We start from the raw sequence: 23,368 nt of genomic DNA on the forward strand, positions 1-23,368 counted from the left end.
TTCTTTACGTGCTTGGCTAGGTGTGGGTTCCAAACTGGTGCCGCATACTCCAATATGGGCCTAACGTACACGGTGTACAGGGTCCTGAACGATTCCTTATTAAGATGTCGGAATGCTGTCCTGAGGTTTGCTAGGCGCCCATATGCTGCAGCAGTTATTTGGTTGATGTGCGCTTCAGGAGATGTGCGTGGTGTTATACTCACCCCAAGATATTTTTCCTTGAGTGAGGTTTGTAGTCTCTGACCCTCTACACTGTACTCCGTCTGCGGTCTTCTTTGCCCTTCCCCAATCTTCATGACTTTGCACTTGGTGGGGTTGAACTCCAGGAGCCAATTGCTGGACCAGGTCTGTAGCCTGTCCAGATCCCTTTGTCGTTCTGCCTGGTCTTCGATCGAATGAATTCTTCTCATCAACTTCACGTCATCTGCAAACAGGGACACTTCGGAGTCTATTCCTTCCGTCATGTCGTTCACAAATACCAGAAACAGCACTGGTCCTGAGACTGACCCCTGTGGGACCCTGCTGGTCACAGGTGCCCACTCTGACACCTCGCCACGTACCATGACTCGCTGTTGTCTTCCTGACAAGTATTCCCTGATCCATTGTAGTGCCTTCCCTGTTATCCCTGCTTGGTCCTTCAGTTTTTGCACTAATCTCTTGTGTGGAACTGTGTCAAACGCCTTCTTGCAGTCCAAGAAAATGCAATCCACCCACCCCTCTCTCTCTTGTCTTACTGCTGTCACCATGTCATAGAACTCCAGTAGGTTTGTAACACAGGATTTCCCGTCCCTGAAACCATGTTGGCTGCTGTTGATGAGATCATTCCTTTCTAGGTGTTCCACCACTCTTCTCCCGATAATCTTCTCCATGACTTTGCATACTATACATGTCATTGACACTGGTCTGTAGTTTAGTGCTTCATGTCTGTCTCCTTTTTTAAAGATTGGGACTACATTTGCTGTCTTCCATGCCTCAGGCAATCTCCCTGTTTCGATAGATGTATTGAATATTGTTGTTAGGGGTACACATAGCGCCTCTGCTCTCTCTCTCAGGACCCATGGTGAGATGCTATCTAGCCTCATTGCCTTTGAGGTATCTAGCTCACTCAGAAGCCTCTTCACTTCTTCCTCGGTTGTGTGCACTGTGTCCAGCACATGGTTGTGTGCCCCACCTCTCCGTCTTTCTGGAGCCCCTTCTGTCTCCTCTGTGAACACTTCTTTAAATCTCTTGTTGAGTTCCTCACATACTTCACGGTCATTTCTTGTTGTCTCTCATCCTTCCTTCCTTAGCCTGATTACCCGGTCCTTGACTGTTGTTTTCCTCTTGATGTGGCTGTATTACAGCTTCGGGTCAGATTTGGCTTTCGCTGCTATGTCGTTTTCATATGGTCGTTGGGCCTCCCTTCTTATCTGTGCATATTCGTTTCTGGCTCTACGACTGCTCTCCTTATTCTCCTGGGTCCTTTGCCTTCTATATTTCTTCCATTCCCTAGCACACTTGGTTTTTGCCTCCCTGCACCTTTGGGTGAACCATGGGCTCATCCTGGCTTTTTCATTAATCCTTTTACCCTTGGGTACAAACTTCTCCTTAGCTTCCTTGCACACTATTGCTACATATTCCCTGCCAGTTCTCTGTACCACTGATCCCCGTTCAGGAAGTTCCTCATTTCCGTGTAGTCCCCTTTCTTGTAGTTTGGCTTCATTCGTCCTGACCTTCCTGCTTTCCCCTCCACTTGTGTGTGTGTGTGTGTGTGTGTGTGTGTGTGTGTGTGTGTGTGTGTGTGTGCAGGCGCGTACGTGTGTGCACTCAGAGAGGGTCTAGGAGACAAGAATGAACACCACAAAACACAGTAAGCATTACACAGGAAAAAGGAGCAGAGGAGCAGGGAGAGAGAGGACCCAGTAGCAACCAGTGAAGAGGCGGGGCCAGGAGCTAAGAATCGACCCCTGCAACCACAAATAGGTGAGTACAAATAGGTGAGTACAAACTAAATACCAAGAAGCGAATGGAGGTCACTCAGTGTTCAGAGATGATGCAATAGTAAATTCTGTCAGTACCGGCCCATTAGCTCTGTACAGTCTCTCATTGTACCTTACACCAGGTGGTGCTACCAGCTACAACACTGAGTAGGTGTGCAGATTATCGGCATCAACGGCCGAGCTGGGACACATTTGATGAGGAGATAACGCAGGATAGGCTGAGACAAATATTGGCTGAGATATGCAGACTGTGCCTGCTTTGTCTCACCTGCCACCCGGGGTAATCCCTGATTCGTGCACCAAGAGATTTTGGAGAGAGAGAGAGAGAGAGAGAGAGAGAGAGAGAGAGAGAGAGAGAGAGAGAGAGAGAGAGAGAGAGAGAGAAAGCGTCCATGACGTTACAACTGTAAAATTTAAACAAAATATTTTCTTTCAACGTCTCCAGACTTTAGGCGTAACGGGCGTGACGGAGATGACAGAGGTGACGGGGGTGACGGGGGTGACGGGGGTGACGGGGGTGATGGGAGTGACGGGAGTGACGGGGGTGACGGGGGTGATGGGAGTGACGGGGGTGACGGGGGTGACGGGGGTGACGGGGGTGACGGGGGTGACGGAGATGACAGAGGTGACGGGGGTGACGGGGGTGACGGGGGTGACGGGGGTGACGGGGGTGACGGGGGTGATGGGAGTGACGGGGGTGACGGGGGTGACGGGGGTGATGGGCGTGACGGAGATGACAGAGGTGACGGGGGTGACGGGGGTGACGGGGGTGACGGGGGTGACGGGGGTGACGGGGGTGACGGGGATGACGGGGGTGACGGGGGTGACGGGGGTGATGGGAGTGACGGGGGTGATGGGAGTGACGGGGGTGATGGGAGTGACGGGAGTGATGGAAGTAACGGGGGTGAAGGGAGTGACGGGGGTGATGGGAATGACGGGGGTGATGGGAGTAACGGGGGTGACGGGGGTGACGGGGGTGACGGGGGTGACGGGGTGACGGGGGTGACGGGGGTGACGGGGGTGACGGGGGTGACGGGGGTGACGGGGGTGATGGGGGTGACGGGGGTGACGGGGGTGACGGGGGTGACGGGGTGACGGGGGTGACGGGGGTGACGGGGGTGACGGGGGTGACGGGGGTGATGGGGGTGACAGGGGTGACGGGGGTGACGGGGGTGACAGGGGTGACGGGGGTGACGGGGGTGAACATTGTCTCGGGAGGAGGAGGATTAAGGGAGCACAAGAAGGGTAAGACTGAAGCAGCGAGAAGAAAAAGATCGAAGAAACAGAAGAGGAGGAAGATTGTGGGAACAGGAGAGGAGGAAGATTGTGGGAACAGGAGAGGAGGAAGATTGTGGGAACAGGAGAGGAGGAAGATTGTGGGAACGAGAAGGAAGACCGAAGAAGCAGAGAGGAAACAGGAAACGAAGACTGAGAAGACAAGAGAAGAGAAAGACAGAGGAAACTAGAGAGCAGAAAGAAGAAACAAGGAGGAAGATAGAGTAAACATGAGTGGAACAAAATAGAAAGAAGTTATATTTTATATTTTGTTGCGGATGTGACAAGCACTGTGCAGCCTGTGGTGGGTATACCTGGGATATACCTGGAGGGGGCTCCGGGGGTCAACGCCCCCGCGACCCGGTCTCTGACCATGCCTGGGTACGTTAGGTTAAGTAAAGTTTGTCAATAAACAAGACAAATATTTCCAGCTTTTGGTCATCTGACCAAGGCCTTCTAATGGTTTACTATCCAAAATTTTAAAAATTATGGTTATGATTATAACCATTTAATATGTTGAGAGTAGCGCAAGTGCATGTGGATGTACAAAATGCCTAAGAACTAAGTCCCGATTTTTTTAATTGTTGCAACCGTATTTAGGATATGTGTTCAATATGTCACGCATCTTTTCATTGATAAGATACTTTTACATATAAGTAGGTTATTATACTATCTTTCCTTAATAAATAAACAATGAAAGACGTAGTGTTCATGGGATCTTAAGGGATTATTTAGTTTGAGAATCATCTGTGTGTCTGTTAAACTGTAAGGGGTACAGTACTTGTAATCATTTGTGTGTCTGTTACACTGTCAGACGTACAGTACATGTAATCATCTGTGTGTCTGTTATACTGTCAGAAGTACAGTACTTGTAATCATTTGTGTGTCTGTTACACTGTCAGACGTACAGTACATGTAATCATCTGTGTGTCTGTTATACTGTCAGAAGTACAGTACTTGTAATCATCTGTGTGTCTGTTATACTGTCAGAAGTACAGTACTTGTAATCATCTGTGTGTCTGTTATACTGTCAGAGGTACAGTACTTGTAATCAGTGGTGTGTCTGTTATACTGCTAGAAGTACAGTGCTTGAAATCATTAGTGTCTCTGTTATACTGTCAGACGTACAGTACTTGTAATAATTTGTGCGTCTATTCTACTGTCAGAAGTACAGTACTTGTAATCATATGTGTGTGTGAGTTATACTGTCAGAAGTACAGTACTTGTAATCATCTGCGTGTCTGCAATACTGTCAGAAGTACAGTACTTGTAATCATTTGTGTGTCTGTTATACTGTCAGCAGAACAGTACTTGTAATCATTTGTGCGTCTGCCATACTGTCAGAAGTCCAGTACATGTAATCATTTGCGTGTCTGCCATACTGCCAGCAGTACAGTACTTGTAATCATCCGTGTGTCTACCATACTGTCAGAAGCACAGTACTTGTAATCATCTGAGTGTCTGTTATACTGTCAGAAGTACAGTACTTGTAATTATCTGTGTGTCTGCCATACTGTCAGAAGCACAGTGCTTGTAAACGTTTGAGTGTCTGTTATACTGTCAGAAGTACAGTGCTTGCAATCACCTGTGTGTCTGCCATACTGTCAGAGGTACAGTACTTGTAATCATCTGTGTGTCTGTTATACTGCCAGAAATACAGTACTTGTAATCATCTGTGTGTCTGCCATACTGTCAGAAGTACATTACTTGTAATCGTTTGTCTGTTATACTGTCAGAAGTACAGTACTTGTAATCATCTGTGTGTCTGTTATACTGCCAGAAATACAGTACTACATTGTAATCATCTGTGTGTCTGCCATACTGTCAGAAGTACATTACTTGTAATCGTTTGTCTGTTATACTGTCCGAAGTACAGTACTTGTAATCATCTGTGTGTCTGTTATACCGTCAGAAGTAGAGTACTTGTAATCATATGTGTGTCTGTTATACCGTCATAAGTACAGTACTTGTAGTCATTTGTGTGTCTGTTATACTGCCAAAAGTACAGTACTTGTAATCAACTGTGTGTCTCCCATACTGTCAGAAGTACCGTACTTGTCTTCAACTGTGTGTCTGTTATACTGTCAGAAGTAGAGTACCTGTAATCAACTGTGTGTATGCCATACTGTCAGAAGTACAGTACTTGTAATCATCCGTGTGTCTGCCATACTGTCAGAAGTACAGTACAGTACATGTAAGCATCTGTTTGTCTGCCATACTGTCAGAAGTACAGTACTTGTAATCATCCGTGTGTCTGTTATACTGTCAGAAGTACCGTACTTGTTATCATCTGTGTGTCTGTTATACTGTCAGAAGTACAGTACTTGTTATCATCTGTGTGTCTGTTATACTGTCAGAAGTACAGTACTTGTTATCATCTGTGTGTCTGTTATACTGTCAGAAGTACAGTACTTGTTATCATCTATGTGTCTGTTATACTGTCAGAAGTACAGTACTTGTTATCATCTGTGTGTCTGTTATACTGTCAGAAGTACAGTACTTGTTATCATCTGTGTGTCTGTTATACTGTCAGAAGTACAGTACTTGTTATCATCTGTGTGTCTGTTATACTGTCAGAAGTACAGTTCTTGTAACCATTTGTGTGTCTGTTATACTCATAAGTTAAATGATGTAGAACTTAGCCATACAGATTGCGAAAAGGACTTGGGGGTTATGGTAAGCAGCAACCTTAAACCAAGACAGCAATACCTAAGCGTACGTAATAAGGCAAATAGATTACTGGGATTTATATCAAGAAGTGTAAGCAACAGAAGTCCAGAGGTCATACTGCAGCTTTATACATCATTAGTAAGGCCTCACCTAGATTATGCAGCTCAGTTCTGGTCTCCATATTACAGAATGGACATAAATTCGTTAGAAAACATTCAGCGTAGGATGACTAAATTAATACATAGCATTAGAAATCTTCCTTATAAAGAAAGATTGAAGACTGTTAAGTTACATTCACTTGTTAGACGAAGAATGAGGGGAGACCTGATCGAAGTGTATAAGTGGAAGATAGATATTAATAAAGGGGATATTAATGAGGTCTTGAGGATGTCTCTCCAAGAGAGAGCCCGCAGTAATGGATTTAAATTAGATAAGTTTAGATTTAGAAAGGACATAGGAAAGTATTGGTTTGGAAAGAGGGTAGTTGATGAGTGGAACAGTCTACCTAGTTGGGTTATTGAGGCTGGGACTTTGGGTAGTTTCAAATTTAGGTTGGATAAGTACATGAGTGGGAGGGGTTGGATTTGAGTGGGACTTTCACATCAGAGCTTATTTCTTGGGTGGCATTGAAAATTGGGTTGGGCAAATGTTTCGTTAGTGGGATGAATTGTAAAGGACCTGCCTAGTATGGGCCAACAGGCCTCCTGCAGTGTGCCTCCTTTCTTATGTTCTTATGTTCTTAAGTACAGTACTTGTATTCATCTGTGTGTCTGTTATACTGTCAGAAGTACATTACTTGTAATCAACTGTGTGTCCGCCATACTGTCAGAAGTGCAGTACTTGTCTTCAACTGTGTCTGTTATACTGTCAGAAGTAGAGTACCTGTAATCAACTGTGTGTCTGCCATACTATCAGAAGTACAGTACTTGTAATCATATGTGTGTCTCTTATACTGTCAGAAGTACAGTACTTGTAACCATTTGTGTGTCTGTTACACTGCCACAAGCACAGTATTTGTAATCATTTGTGTGTCTTTTATACTCTCAGTAGTACAGTACTTGTAATCATTTGCCTGTCTGCCATACTGTCAGAAGTAGAGTACTTGTAATCATTTGTGTGTGTTATACTGTCAAAAGTACAGTACTTGTAATCATTTGTGTGTGTTATACTGTCAAAAGTACAGTACTTGTAATCATCTGTGTGTCTGTTATTCAGTCAGAAGTACAGTACCTGTAATCATCTGTGTGTCTGCCATACTGTCAGAAGTACAGTACTTGCAATCATTTTTGCGTCTGTTATTCTGTCACAAGTACAGTACTTGTATTCATCTGTGTGTCTGTTATACCGTCAGAAGTAGAGTACTTGTAATCATCTGTGAGTCTGTTATACTGTCAGAAGTACAGTACTTGTAATCATCTGTGTGTCTGTTATACTGTCAGAGGTACATTACTGTAATCATTTGTGTGTCTGTTACACTGTCAGAAATACAGTACTTGTAATCATTTGTGTGTCTGTTATACTGTCAGTAGTACAGTACATGTAATCATCTGTGTGTCTCCCATAGTGTCAGAAGTGCAGTACTTGTCTTCAACTGTGTCTGTTATACTATGAGAAGTAGAGTACCTGTAATCAACTGTGTGTCTGCCATACTATCAGAAGTACAGTACTTGTAATCATATATGTGTTTGTTATACTGTCATAAGTAGAGTACTTGTAACCATTTGTGTGTCTGTTATACTGCCAGAAGCACAGTATTTGTAATCATTTGAGAGTCTGTTATACTCTCAGTAGTACAGTACTTGTAATCATTTGTGTGTCTGTTATACTGTCAAAAGTACAGTACTTGTAATCATCTGTGTGTCTGTTATACTGCCATTAGTACAGTACTTGTAATCATGTGTGTGTCTGTTATTCTGTCAGAAGTACAGTACTTGTAATCATCTGTGTGTCTGTTATTCTGTCAGAAGTACAGTACTTGTAATCATCTGTGTGTCTCTTATACTGTGAGAAGTACAGCACTTGTAGTCAACTGTGTGTCTGTTATACTGTGAGAAGTACAGTACTTGTAGTCAACTGTGTGTCTGCCACACTGTCAGAAGTACAGTACTTGCAATCATTTTCGTGTCTGTTATTCTGTCAGAAGCACAGTACTTGTATTCATCTGTGTGTCTGTTATACCGTCAGAAGTAGAGTACTTGTAATCATCTGCGTGTCTGCCATGCTGTCAGAAGTACAGTACTTGTAATCATTTGCGTGTCTGTTATACTGTCAGAGGTTCAGTACTTGTAATCATTTGTGTGTCTGCCATACTGTCAGAAGTACAGTACTTGTAATCATTTGTGTGTCTGCCATACTGTCAGAAGTACAGTACTTGTAATAATCTGTGTGTCTGCTATACTGTCAGAAGTACTGCACTTGTAATCATCTGTGTGTCTGCCATACTGTCACAGGTACATTACTTGTAATCAACTGTGTGTCTGCCATACTGTCAGAGGTACAGTACTTGTAATCAACTATGTGTCTCCCATACTGTCAGAAGTGCAGTACTTGTCTTCAACTGTGTCTGTTATACTGTCAGAAGTAGAGTACATGTAATCAACTGTGTGTCTGCCATACTATTTGAAGTACAGTACTTGTAATCATCTGTGTGTCTGCAATACTGTCAGAAGTACAGTACTTGTAATCATCTGTGTGTCTGCCATTCTGTCAGAAGTACATCACTTGTAATCATCTGTGTATCTGCCACACTGTCAGAGGTACAGTACTTGTAATCATCTGTGTATCTGCCATACAGTCAGAAGTACAGTACTTGTAATCAACTGTGTGTCTGTCATACTGTCAGAAGTACAGTACAGTACTTACAATGATTAGTGTGTCTGTTATACTGTCAGAAGTACAGTACTTGTAACCATTTGTGTGTCTGTTATACTGCCAGAGGCACAGTATTTTTAATCATTTGTGTGTCTGCCATACTGTCAGAGGTACAGTACTTGTAATCATCTGTGTGTCTCTCATACTGCCAGAAGTACAGTACTTGTAATCATGTATGTCTGCCATACTGTCAGAAGTACATTACTTGTAATCGTTTGTGTCTGTTTTATCGTCAAAAGTACATTACTTGTAATCATCTGTTTGATTGCTTAATCTCAGAAGTATAGTACTTGTAAGCATTTGTGTGTCTGTTATTCTGTCAGAAGTAGAGTACTTGTAATTATTTGCGTGTCTGCCATACTGTCTGAAGTACAGTACTTGTAATCATTTGTGTGTGTTATGCTGTCAAAAGTACAGTACTTGTAATCATCTGTGTGTCTGCCATACTGTCAGAAGTACAGTACTTGTAATCATTTGTGTGCCTGTTATACTGTCAAAAGTACAGTACTTGTAATCATCTGTTTGTCTGCCATGCTCTCAGAAGTACAGTACTTGTAATCATTTGCGTGTCTGTTATACCGTCAAAAGTACAGTACTTGTAATCATCTGTTTGTCTGCCATGCTCTCAGAAGTACAGTACTTGTAATCATTTGCGTGTCTGTTATTCTGTCAGAAGTACAGTACTTGCAATCATCTGTGAGTCTGTTATACTGTGAGAAGTACAGAACTTGTAGTCAACTGTGTGTCTGCCATACTGTCAGAAGTACAGTACTTGCAATCATTTTTGTGTCTGTTATTCTGTCAGAAGTACAGTACTTGTAATCATCTGCGTGTCTGCCATACTGTCAGAAGTACAGTACTTGTAATCATTTGTGTGTCTGTTATACTGTCAAAAGTACAGTGCTTGTAATCATCTGTTTGTCTGCCATACTGTCAGAAGTACATTACTTGTAATCAACTGTGTGTCTGCCATACTGTCAGAGGTACAGTTCTTGTAATCAACTATCTGTCTCCCATACTGTCAGAAGTGCAGTACTTGTCCTCAACTGTGTCTGTTATACTGTCAGAAGTAGAGTACCTGTAATCAACTGTGTGTCTGCCATACTATTTGAAGTACAGTACTTGTAATCATCTGTGTGTCTGCCATTCTGTCAGAAGTACATCACTTGTAATCATCTGTGTATCTGCCATACTGTCAGCAGTACAGTACTTGTAATCATCTGTGTATCTGCCATACAGTCAGAAGTACAGTAATTGTAATCAACTGTGTGTCTGTCATACTGTCAGAAGTACAGTACAGTACTTGTAATCATTTGTGTGTCTGTTATACTGTCAGAAGTACAGTACTTGTAATGATATATGTGTTTCTTATACTGTCAGAAGTACAGTACTTGTAGTCGTTTGTGTGTCTGTTATCCTCTCAGAAGTAGAGTACTTGTAATCATCTGTGTGTCTGCAATACTGTCAGAAGCAAAGTGCTTGTAAGCGTTTGTTATACTGTCAGAAGTACAGTGCTTGTAATCATCTGTGTGTCTGCCATACTCTCAGAAGTACAGTACTTGTAATCATTTGTGTGTCTGTTATTCTGTCAGAAGTACAGTACTTGTAATCATCTGTGTGTCTCTTATACTGTCAGAAGTACAGTACTTGTAATCATCTGTTTGTCTGCCATACTCTCAGAAGTACAGTACTTGTAATCATTTGCTTGTCTGTTATTCTGTCAGAAGTACAGTACCTGTAATCATCGGTGTGTCTGTTATACTGTGAGAAGTACAGTACTTGTAGTCTACTGTGTGTCTGCCATACTGTCAGAAGTACAGTACTGGCAATCATTTTTGCGTCTGTTATTCTGTCAGAAGTACAGTACTTGAATTCATCTGTGTGTCTGTTATACCGTCAGAAGTAGAGTACTTGTAATCATCTGTGAGTCTGTTATACTGTCAGAAGTACAGTACTTGTAATCATCTGTGTGTCTGTTATACTATCAGAAGTGCAGTACTTGTAATCATCTGTGTGTCTGTTATACTGTCAGAAGTACAGTACTTGTAATCATCTGTGTGTCTGTTATACTGTCAGAAGTGCAGTACTTGTAATCATCTGTGAGTCTGTTATACTGTCAGAAGTACATTACTTGTAATCATTTGTGTGTCTGTTACACTGTCAGAAATACAGTACTTGTAATCATTTGTGTGTCTGTTACACTGTCAGAAATACAGTACTTGTAATCATCTGTGTGTCTGTCATGCTGTCAGAAGTACAGTACTTGTAATCATTTTTGTGTCTGCCATACTGTCAGAAGTACAGTTCATGTCTTCAACTGTGTCTGTTATACTATCAGAAGTAGAGTACCTGTAATCAACTGTGTGTCTGCCATACTATCAGAAGTACAGAACTTGTAATCATATGTGTGTCTCTTATACTGTCAGAAGTACAGTATTTGTAATCATTTGTGTGTCAGTTATACTGTCAGAAGCACAGTATTTGTAATCATTTGTGTGTCTGTTATACTGCCAGAAGCACAGTATTTGTAATCATTTGTGTGTCTGTTATACTCTCAGTAGTACAGTACTTGTAATCATCTGTGTGTCTGTTATACTATCAGAAGTAGAGTACCTGTAATCAACTGTGTGTCTGCCATACTATCAGAAGTACAGAACTTGTAATCATATGTGTGTTTGTTATACTGCCAGAAGCACAGTATTTGTAATCATTTGTGTGTCTGTTATACTGCCAGAAGCACAGTATTTGTAATCATTTGTGTGTCTGTTATACTGCCAGAAGCACAGTATTTGTAATCATTTGTGTATCTGTTATACTCTCAGTAGTACAGTACTTGTAATCATCTGTGTGTCTGTTATGCTGTCAGAAGTAGAGTACTTGTAATCATTTGTGTGTCTGTTATTCTGTCAGAAGTAGAGTACTTGTAATCATTTGTGTATCTGCAATACTGTTAGAAGCACAGTGCTTGTAAGCGTTTGAGTGTCTGTTATACTGTCAGAAGTACAGTGCTTATATTCATCTGTGTGTCTGCCATACTGTCAGAAGTACAGTACTTGTAATCATTTGTGTCTGTTATACTGTCAGAAGTACAATACTTGTAATCATTTGTGTGTCTGTTACACAGTCAGAAATAAAACACTTGTAATCATCTGTGTGTCTGCCATACTGTCAAAAGTACAGTGTTTTTAATCATTTGCGTGTCTGTTATACTGTCAAAAGTACAGTGCTTGTAATCATCTGTTTGTCTGCCATGCTCTCAGAAGTACAGTACTTGTAATCATTTGTGTGTCTGTTATTCTGTCAGAAGTACAGTACTTGTAATCGTCTGTGTGTCTGTTATACTGTGAGAAGTACAGTACTTGTAGTCAACTGTGTGTCTGCCATACTGTCAGAAGTACAGTACTTGTAATCATTTGTGTGTCTGCCATACTGTCAGAAGTAGAGTACTTGTAATCATCTGCGTGTCTGCCATACTGTCAGAAGTACAGTACTTGTAATCATTTGTGTGTCTGCCATACTGTCAGAAATACAGTACTTGTAATCATCTGTGTGTCTGCCATACTGTCAGAAGTACAGTACTTGTAATCTTTTGTGTGTCTTTTATTCTGTCAGAAGTACAGTACTTGTAATCATCTGTGTGTCTGTTATACTGTGAGAAGTACAGTAATTGTAGTCAACTGTGTGTCTGCCATTCTGTCAGAAGTTCAGTACTTGTAATCATCTGCGTGTCTGCCATACTGTCAGAAGTACAGTACTTGTAATCATCTGTGTGTCTGCCATACTGTCAGAAGTACATTACTTGTAATCAACTGTGTGTCTGCCATACTGTCAGAAGTACAGTATTTGTAATCAACAGTGTGTCTCCCATACTGTCAGAAGTGCAGTACTTGTTTTCAACTGTGTCTGTTATACTGTCAGAAGTTCAGTACTTGTAATCATTTGTGTGTCTGTTATACTGTCAAAAGTATAGTACTTGTAATCATTTGTGTGTCTGTTATACCGTCAAAAGTACAGTACTTGTAATCATCTGTTTGATTGCCATACTCTCAGAAGTACAGTACTTGTAATCATTTGTGTGTGTGTTATTCTGTCACAAGTATAGTACTTGTATTCATCTGTGTGTCTGTTATACTGTCAGAGGTACAGTACTTGTAATCATCTGTGTGTCTGTTATACTGTCAGGAGTTCAGTACTTGTAATCATCTGTGTGTCTGCCATACTATCAGAAGTACAGTACTTGTAATAATTTTTGTGTCTGCCATACTGTTTGAAGTACAGTACATGTAATCATGTGTGTGTCTGCTAACGGTCAGAAGTACTGCACTTTTAATCATCTGTGTGTCTCCCATACTGTCAGAAGTACATTACTTGTAATCAACTGTGTGTCTCCCTTACTGTCAGAAGTGCAGTACTTGTCTTCAACTGTGTCTGTTATACTCTCAGAAGTAGAGTACCTGTAATCAACTGTGTGTCTGACATACTATCAGAAGTACAGTACTTGCAACCATTTGTGTGTCTGTTATACTGCCAGAAGCACAGTATTTGTAATCATTTGTGTGTCTGTTATACTCTCAGTAGTACAGTACTTGTAATCATTTGTGTGTCTGCTATACTGTCAGAAGTATTGCACTTGTAATGATCTGTGTGTCTGCCATACTGTCAGAAGTTCATTACTTGTAATCAACTGTGTGTCTGCCATACTGTCAGAAGTACAGTACTTGTAATCAACTGTGTGTCTCCCATACTGTCAGAAGTGCAGTACTTTTCTTCAACTGTGTCTGTTATACTGTCAGAAGTAGAGTACCTGTAATCAACTGTTTGTCTGCCATACTATTAGAAGTACAGTACTTGTAATCATCTGTGTGTCTGCAATACTGTCAGTAGTACAGTACTTGTAATCATCTGTGTGTCTGCCATACTGTCAGAAGTACATCACTTGTAATCATCTGTGTATCTGCCATACTGTCAGAAGTACAGTACTTGTAATCATCTGTTTGTCTGCCATGCTCTCAGAAGTACAGTACTTGTAATCATTTGTGTGTCTGTTATACCGTCAAAAGTACAGTACTTGTAATCATCTGTTTGTCTGCCATACTCTCAGAAGTACAGTACTTGTAATCATTTGTGTGTCTGTTATTCTGTCAGAAGTACAGTACTTGTATTCATCTGTGTGTCTGTTATGCTGTCAGAAGTACAGTATTTGTAGTCATTTGTGTGTCTGTTATTCTGTCATAAGTAGAGTACTTGTAATCATCTGTGTGTCTGCCCTACTGTCAGAAGTACAGTACTTGTAATCATCTGTGTGTCTGTTATACTGTCAGAAGTACAGTTCTTGTAATCATTTGTGTGTCTGTAATAGTGTCAGATGTACAATACTTGTAATCAAACCTAAACCTGACTATTACAACAGTAGGCTGTCTGTTTACATTGCAAGTTGTTCAGTAAATATGCTTATCTACGTTCATGTGTGCAAGACAGGTATACAATACCGACAAGATGAAAGTTAAGACACTTGTGCAACATCTGGTTATCTTTATTGTAGACGTTTCGCCATCCAGTGGCTTTATCAATACAGATTCTTATTATGTCCAAGAATCTGTATTGATAAAGCGAGTGCTTCAGAATCTCGACAACCACGGTGCTCTAAACACCACCTCCAAGGCTGAGGGACTGATTACCCCTTCTTTTGTATATAGTTCTTCTGATTTCTTTTTATGTCCAAGAATCTGTATTGATAAAGCCACTGGATGGCGAAACGTCTACAATAAAGATAACCAGATGTTGCACAAGTGTCTTAACTTTTATCTACGTTCATATTATAATAACATAATATATTTACTCAAGCTTCTGTATTCCAATGACATTTATTTTCATAATTTTCTTTTCTCTTAATGATATTCCTAATGATTGACATAACTATGCTTAAGCTATACTCAACATCTTCAAAGTAATTTAGCTAATTTATCAACTCTGACTTATATAAGAGTTATTCAACTCGTGGTGGAATTCTCTTTTCTCTGATTTATTAATACCTATGCAAGGCTTCCCCAAAGAACACGTTGATTGAGCCATTATAGAGTCAAGGGCCTTCATTAATGACAAATTCATTAATGATCAAGGAGTCAAGCTCAGTGTCATAAGCTAACTTTAGTGCCATTAAAATGACAAACAACTCTTAATTACTATGCCTAACTCAACACAGTTGATAAATAAGACACTTTTGAACGTTTCGCAAACCTGTGACTATTTCGATTAAATTGGAGAAGTCCCTGCTGGGAGAGTTTTCTGCACACTAAAAATACCCAGGTGTTGCACATGTTTCTAATTCACCAACCTGCTGGTACTGTATACCGTTAATATAATAATATCAACATGGCTGCCATGTTCTTGTCTAGGGAGGTGGTAAAGGAGACGCAACGTCTCCCGTAGACTCCTGCCCAGATCCACCAGTTTATATAATTTGTGAGATACAGTATTGTTACTAAAAGTTTACAGAGAAATTTCTTTTTTTGAGCAGCTGCCATAGCAAGCGAACTAAAGAAAGGATTACCAGTGATGTGCTTCTTGGATAAGCAGTAGTAATAAATACAACTAACATAGAAGACTGAAACATTCATTTTGTTTAGAGTAACACAGCTCGTACAGCTTATAAAGCTTAATATATTTCCACGTTTTAACAACCCTTTAAGATTTGTGCTTATTTACTTCCAGACATTTAACAAGATTTATTGCGAGATTCTGCTTCATTTCGGAACATTCTAATACCATTTACAGAGTTAATCTCAATTATCCTACCAAACTCTCTTCTCACATTCAAAGCCTAGATAGTTTTAGGACAGATATGAATAATTCTAATGGCTTCGGTTTGCCTTAGCTTCAAAGGCCGGAGAGAATTATTTTTAGCTAGTATTAACAGAGATATGGAAGAGTAAGGAAGAAGGTGAAGAAAACAGGAGAGGAGAAGGAGATCAAATCTCGCCCCCAGCCCCTCACGGGAGTACATCACAAGTTTGATGGGAAAAATGCTCCAAGAGAGAAAATATTTTCAACTGAAGAGAAGATTCCTTGTATCCCTAGGCTACCAACATATGCTAATAACCTAGAGGAGGGGATCCCTCACTCTGGTACTTGATCCTTGCCCTGGTGGCCAGTGTTGCTTCATGGTGACCAGTAGTGCTTCAACATGGCCAGTGTTGCTTCATGGTGGCCAGTAGTGCTTCATCATGGCCAGTGTTGCTTCATGGTGACCAGTAGTGCTTCCACATGGCCAGTGTTGCTTCATGGTGACCAGTAGTGCTTCATCATGGCCAGTGTTGCTTCATGGTGACCAGTAGTGCTTCAACATGGCCAGTGTTGCTTCATGGTGACCAGTAGTGCTTCATCATGGCCAGTGTTGCTTCATGGTAGCCACTAGTGCTTCAACATGACCAGTGTTGCTTCATGGTGGCCATTAGTGCTTCAACATGGCCAGTGTTGCTTCATGGTGGCCAGTAGTGCTTCAACATGGCCAGTGTTGCTTCATGGTAGCCACTAGTGCTTCAACGTGGCCAGTGTTGCTTCATGGTGGCCAGTAGTGCTTCAACATGGCCAGTGTTGCTTCATGGTGGCAAGTAGTGCTTCAACGTGGCCAGTGTTGCGTAATGGTGGCCAGTAGTGCTTCATCATGGCCAGTATTGCTTCACGGTAGCCAGTAGTGCTTCAACATGGCCAGTGTTGCTTCATGGTGGCCAGTAGTGCTTCAACATGGCCAGTGTTGCCTCATGGTGGCCAGTAGTGCTTCAACATGGCCAGTGTTGCTTCATGGTAGCCAGTAGTGTTTCAACATGGCCAGTGTTGCTTCATAGTGGCCAGTAGTGTTTCAACATGGCCAGTGTTGCTTCATGGTGGCCAGTAGTGCTTCAACATGGTCAGTGTTGCTTCACGGTAGCCAGTAGTGCTTCAACATGGCCAGTGTTGCTTCACGGTGTCCAGTAGTGCTTCAACATGGTCAGTGTTGCTTCATGATGGCCAGTAGTGCTTCATCATGGCCAGTGTTGCTTCATGGTGGCCAGTAGTGCTTCATCATGGCCAGTGTTGCTTCATGGTGGCCAGTAGTGCTTCATCATGACCAGTGTTGCTTCATGGCGGCCAGTAGTGCTTCATCATGGCCAGTGTTGCTTCATAGTGGCCAGTAGTGCTTCATCATTGCCAGTGTTGCTTCATGGTGGCCAGTAGTCCTTCATCATGGCCAGTGTTGCTTCATGGTGGCCAGCAGTGCTTCATCATGGCCAGTGTTGCTTCATGGTGGCCAGTAGTGCTTCAACATGGCCAGTGTTGCTTCATGGTGGCCAGTAGTGCTTCAACATGGCCAGTGTTTATTTCATGGTGGCCAGTAGTGCTTCAACATGACCAGTGTTGCTTCATGGTGGCCAGTAGTGCTTCTTCATTGCCAGTGTTGCTTCATGGTGGCCAGTAGTGCTACATCATGGCCAGTGTTGCTTCATGGTGGCCAGTAGTGCTTCAACATGACCAGTGTTGCTTCATGGTAGCCAGTAGTGCTTCATCATGGCCGGTGTTGCTTCATGGTGGCCAGTAGTGCTTCAGCATGACCAGTGTTGCTTCATGGTAGCCAGTAGTGCTTCAACATGGCCAGTGTTGCTTCATGGTGGCCAGTTGTGCTTCATCATGGCCAGTGTTGCTTCATGGTGGTCAGTAGTGCTTCAACATGACAAGTGTTGCTTCATGGTAGCCAGTAGTGCTTCATCATGGCCAGTGTTGCTTCATGGTGGCCAGTAGTGCTTCATCATGGCCAGTGTTGCTTCATGGTGGCCAGTAGTGCTTCAACATGGCCAGTGTTGCTTCATGGTGGCAAGTAGTGCTTCAACGTGGCCAGTGTTGCGTAATGGTGGCCAGTAGTGCTTCATCATGGCCAGTATTGCTTCATGGTAGCCAGTAGTGCTTCAACATGGCCAGTGTTGCTTCATGGTGGTCAGTAGTGCTTCAACATGGCCAGTGTTGCCTCATGGTGGCCAGTAGTGCTTCAACATGGCCAGTGTTGCTTCATGGTAGCCAGTAGTGTTTCAACATGGCCAGTGTTGCTTCATAGTGGCCAGTAGTGTTTCAACATGGCCAGTGTTGCTTCATGGTGGCCAGTAGTGCTTCAACATGGTCAGTGTTGCTTCACGGTAGACAGTAGTGCTTCAACATGGCCAGTGTTGCTTCATGGTGGCCAGTAGTGCTTCAACATGGTCAGTGTTGCTTCATGATGGCCAGTAGTGCTTAATCATGGCCAGTGTTGCTTCATGGTGGCCAGTAGTGCTTCATCATGGCCAGTGTTGCTTCATGGTGGTCAGTAGTGCTTCATCATGACCAGTGTTGCTTCATGGCGGCCAGTAGTGCTTCATCATGGCCAGTGTTGCTTCATGGTGGCCAGTAGTGCTTCATCATTGCCAGTGTTCCTTCATGGTGGCCAGTAGTGCTTCATCATGGCCAGTGTTGCTTCATGGTGGCCAGCAGTGCTTCATCATGGCCAGTGTTGCTTCATGGTGGCCAGTAGTGCTTCAACATGGCCAGTGTTGCTTCATGGTGGCCAGTAGTGCTTCAACATGGCCAGTGTTTATTTCATGGTGGCCAGTAGTGCTTCAACATGACCAGTGTTGCTTCATGGTGGCCAGTAGTGCTTCTTCATTGCCAGTGTTGCTTCATGGTGGCCAGTAGTGCTACATCATGGCCAGTGTTGCTTCATGGTGGCCAGTAGTGCTTCAACATGACCAGTGTTGCTTCATGGTAGCCAGTAGTGCTTCATCATGGCCGGTGTTGCTTCATGGTGGCCAGTAGTGCTTCAACATGACCAGTGTTGCTTCATGGTAGCCAGTAGTGCTTCAACATGGCCAGTGTTGCTTCATGGTGGCCAGTTGTGCTTCATCATGGCCAGTGTTGCTTCATGGTGGCAAGTAGTGCTTCAACATGACCAGTGTTGCTTCATGGTAGCCAGTAGTGCTTCATCATGGCCAGTGTTGCTTCATGGTGGCCAGTAGTGCTTCATCATGGCCAGTGTTGCTTCATGGTGGCCAGTAGTGCTTCAACATGACCAGTGTTGCTTCATGGTAGCCAGTAGTGCTTCATCATGGCCAGTGTTGCTTCATGGTGGCCAGTAGTGCTTCATCATGGCCAGTGTTGCTTCATGGTGGCCAGTAGTGCTTCAACATGGCCAGTGTTGCTTCATGGTAGCCAGTAGTGCTTTAACATGACCAGTGTTGCTTCATGGTGGCGAGTAGTGCTTCATCATGGCCAGTGTTGCTTCATGGTGGCCAGTAGTGCTTCAACATGGCCAGTGTTACTTCATGGTAGCCAGTAGTGCTTCAACATGACCAGTGTTGCTTGATGGTGGCCAGTAGTGCTTCAACATGGCCAGTGTTGCTTCATGGTAGCCAGTAGTGCTTTAACATGACCAGTGTTGCTTCACGGTGGCCAGTAGTGCTTCATCATGGCCAGTGTTGCTTCATGGTGGCCAGTAGTGCTTCTACATGACCAGTGTTGCTTCATGGAGGCCAGTAGTGCTTCAACATGGCCAGTGTTGCTTCATGGTGGCCAGTAGTGCTTCATCATGGCCAGTGTTGCTTAATGGTGGCCAGTAGTGCTTCTACATGACCAGTGTTGCTTCATGGTGGCCAGAAGTGCTTCTACATGACCAGTGTTGCTTCATGGTGGCCAGTAGTGCTTCTACATGACCAGTGTTGCTTCATGGTGGCCAGTAGTGCTTCAACATGGCCAGTGTTGCTTCATGGTGGCCAGTAGTGCTTCATCATGGCCAGTGTTGCTTCATGGTGGCCAGTAGTGCTTCAACATGACCAGTGTTGCTTCATGGTGGCCAGTAGTGCTTCAACATGACCAGTGTTGCTTGATGGTGGCCAGTAGTGCTTCAACATGGCCAGTGTTGCTTCATGGTAGCCAGTAATGCTTCAACATGGCCAGTGTTGCTTCATGGTGGCCATTAGTGCTTCAACATGGCCAGTGTTGCTTCATGGTAGCCAGTAATGCTTCAACATGGCCAGTGTTGCTTCATGGTGGCCAGTAGTGCTTCTACATGACCAGTGTTGCTTCATGGTAGCCAGTAATGCTTCAATATGGCCAGTGTTGCTTCATGGTGGCCATTAGTGCTTCAACATGACCAGTGTTGCTTCATGGTGGCCAGTAGTGCTTCATTATGGCCAGTGTTGCTTCATGGTGGCCAGTAGTGCTTCAACATGACCAGTGTTGCTTGATGGTGGCCAGTAGTGCTTCAACATGGCCAGTGTTGCTTCATGGTGGCCAGTAGTGCTTCAACATGACCAGTGTTGCTTCATGGTGGCCAGTAGTGCTTCAACATGACCAGTGTTGCTTCATGGTGGCCAGTAGTGCTTCAACATGGCCAGTGTTGCTTCATGGTAGCCAGTAGTGTTTCAACATGGCCAGTGTTGCTTCATAGTGGCCAGTAGTGTTTCAACATGGCCAGTGTTGCTTCATGGTGGCCAGTAGTGCTTCAACATGGTCAGTGTTGCTTCACGGTAGCCAGTAGTGCTTCAACATGGCCAGTGTTGCTTCACGGTGGCCAGTAGTGCTTCAACATGGTCAGTGTTGCTTCATGATGGCCAGTAGTGCTTCATCATGGCCAGTGTTGCTTCATGGTGGCCAGTAGTGCTTCATCATGGCCAGTGTTGCTTCATGGTGGCCAGTAGTGCTTCGTCATGACCAGTGTTGCTTCATGGCGGCCAGTAGTGCTTCATCATGGCCAGTGTTGCTTCATAGTGGCCAGTAGTGCTTCATCATTGCCAGTGTTGCTTCATGGTGGCCAGTAGTGCTTCATCATGGCCAGTGTTGCTTCATGGTGGCCAGCAGTGCTTCATCATGGCCAGTGTTGCTTCATGGTGGCCAGTAGTGCTTCAACATGGCCAGTGTTGCTTCATGGTGGCCAGTAGTGCTTCAACATGGCCAGTGTTTATTTCATGGTGGCCAGTAGTGCTTCAACATGACCAGTGTTGCTTCATGGTGGCCAGTAGTGCTTCTTCATTGCCAGTGTTGCTTCATGGTGGCCAGTAGTGCTACATCATGGCCAGTGTTGCTTCATGGTGGCCAGTAGTGCTTCAACATGACCAGTGTTGCTTCATGGTAGCCAGTAGTGCTTCATCATGGCCGGTGTTGCTTCATGGTGGCCAGTAGTGCTTCAGCATGACCAGTGTTGCTTCATGGTAGCCAGTAGTGCTTCAACATGGCCAGTGTTGCTTCATGGTGGCCAGTTGTGCTTCATCATGGCCAGTGTTGCTTCATGGTGGTCAGTAGTGCTTCAACATGACAAGTGTTGCTTCATGGTAGCCAGTAGTGCTTCATCATGGCCAGTGTTGCTTCATGGTGGCCAGTAGTGCTTCATCATGGCCAGTGTTACTTCATGGTGGCCAGTAGTGCTTCAACATGGCCAGTGTTGCTTCATGGTGGCAAGTAGTGCTTCAACGTGGCCAGTGTTGCGTAATGGTGGCCAGTAGTGCTTCATCATGGCCAGTATTGCTTCATGGTAGCCAGTAGTGCTTCAACATGGCCAGTGTTGCTTCTTGGTGGCCAGTAGTGCTTCAGCATGGCCAGTGTTGCCTCATGGTGGCCAGTAGTGCTTCAACATGGCCAGTGTTGCTTCATGGTAGCCAGTAGTGTTTCAACATGGCCAGTGTTGCTTCATAGTGGCCAGTAGTGTTTCAACATGGCCAGTGTTGCTTCATGGTGGCCAGTAGTGCTTCAACATGGTCAGTGTTGCTTCACGGTAGACAGTAGTGCTTCAACATGGCCAGTGTTGCTTCATGGTGGCCAGTAGTGCTTCAACATGGTCAGTGTTGCTTCATGATGGCCAGTAGTGCTTTATCATGGCCAGTGTTGCTTCATGGTGGCCAGTAGTGCTTCATCATGGCCAGTGTTGCTTCATGGTGGCCAGTAGTGCTTCATCATGACCAGTGTTGCTTCATGGCGGCCAGTAGTGCTTCATCATGGCCAGTGTTGCTTCATGGTGGCCAGTAGTGCTTCATCATTGCCAGTGTTGCTTCATGGTGGCCAGTAGTGCTTCATCATGGCCAGTGTTGCTTCATGGTGGCCAGCAGTGCTTCATCATGGCCAGTGTTGCTTCATGGTGGCCAGTAGTGCTTCAACATGGCCAGTGTTGCTTCATGGTGGCCAGTAGTGCTTCAACATGGCCAGTGTTTATTTTATGGTGGCCAGTAGTGCTTCAACATGACCAGTGTTGCTTCATGGTGGCCAGTAGTGCTTCTTCATTGCCAGTGTTGCTTCATGGTGGCCAGTAGTGCTACATCATGGCCAGTGTTGCTTCATGGTGGCCAGTAGTGCTTCAACATGACCAGTTTTGCTTCATGGTAGCCAGTAGTGCTTCATCATGGCCGGTGTTGCTTCATGGTGGCCAGTAGTGCTTCAACATGACCAGTGTTGCTTCATGGTAGCCAGTAGTGCTTCAACATGGCCAGTGTTGCTTCATGGTGGCCAGTTGTGCTTCATCATGGCCAGTGTTGCTTCATGGTGGCAAGTAGTGCTTCAACATGACCAGTGTTGCTTCATGGTAGCCAGTAGTGCTTCATCATGGCCAGTGTTGCTTCATGGTGGCCAGTAGTGCTTCATCATGGCCAGTGTTGCTTCATGGTGGCCAGTAGTGCTTCAACATGACCAGTGTTGCTTCATGGTAGCCAGTAGTGCTTCATCATGGCCAGTGTTGCTTCATGGTGGCCAGTAGTGCTTCATCATGGCCAGTGTTGCTTCATGGTGGCCAGTAGTGCTTCAACATGGCCAGTGTTGCTTCATGGTAGCCAGTAGTGCTTTAACATGACCAGTGTTGCTTCATGGTGGCGAGTAGTGCTTCATCATGGCCAGTGTTGCTTCATGGTGGCCAGTAGTGCTTCAACATGGCCAGTGTTACTTCATGGTAGCCAGTAGTGCTTCAACATGACCAGTGTTGCTTGATGGTGGCCAGTAGTGCTTCAACATGGCCAGTGTTGCTTCATTGTAGCCAGTAGTGCTTTAACATGACCAGTGTTGCTTCACGGTGGCCAGTAGTGCTTCATCATGGCCAGTGTTGCTTCATGGTGGCCAGTAGTGCTTCTACATGACCAGTGTTGCTTCATGGTGGCCAGTAGTGCTTCAACATGGCCAGTGTTGCTTCATGGTGGCCAGTAGTGCTTCATCATGGCCAGTGTTGCTTCATGGTGGCCAGTAGTGCTTCTACATGACCAGTGTTGCTTCATGTTGGCCAGAAGTGCTTCTACATGACCAGTGTTGCTTCATGGTGGCCAGTAGTGCTTCTACATGACCAGTGTTGCTTCATGGTGGCCAGTAGTGCTTCAACATGGCCAGTGTTGCTTCATGGTGGCCAGTAGTGCTTCATCATGGCCAGTGTTGCTTCATGGTGGCCAGTAGTGCTTCAACATGACCAGTGTTGCTTCATGGTGGCCAGTAGTGCTTCAACATGACCAGTGTTGCTTCATGGTAGCCAGTAATGCTTCAACATGGCCAGTGTTGCTTCATGGTGGCCATTAGTGCTTCAACATGGCCAGTGTTGCTTCATGGTAGCC

At 44.1% G+C, this 23,368-nt stretch overlaps 1 protein-coding gene across 1 annotated transcript in view; it reads left to right on the forward strand.

Annotated features, from left to right (window-relative positions):
* Positions 1-3,118: 3,118 nt before the first annotated feature.
* The window catches only part of LOC138855531 (putative mediator of RNA polymerase II transcription subunit 26), a 23,386-nt gene continuing 3,136 nt past the window's right edge, over positions 3,119-23,368 (forward strand). The window contains 1 exon segment of the mRNA XM_070105363.1: positions 3,119-3,355. Within this exon segment, the coding sequence (XP_069961464.1) occupies positions 3,119-3,355 (237 nt within the window).

The sequence above is a fragment of the Cherax quadricarinatus genome, chromosome 6, assembly GCF_038502225.1.
Source record: "Cherax quadricarinatus isolate ZL_2023a chromosome 6, ASM3850222v1, whole genome shotgun sequence".
Lineage (NCBI taxonomy): Eukaryota > Metazoa > Arthropoda > Malacostraca > Decapoda > Parastacidae > Cherax > Cherax quadricarinatus.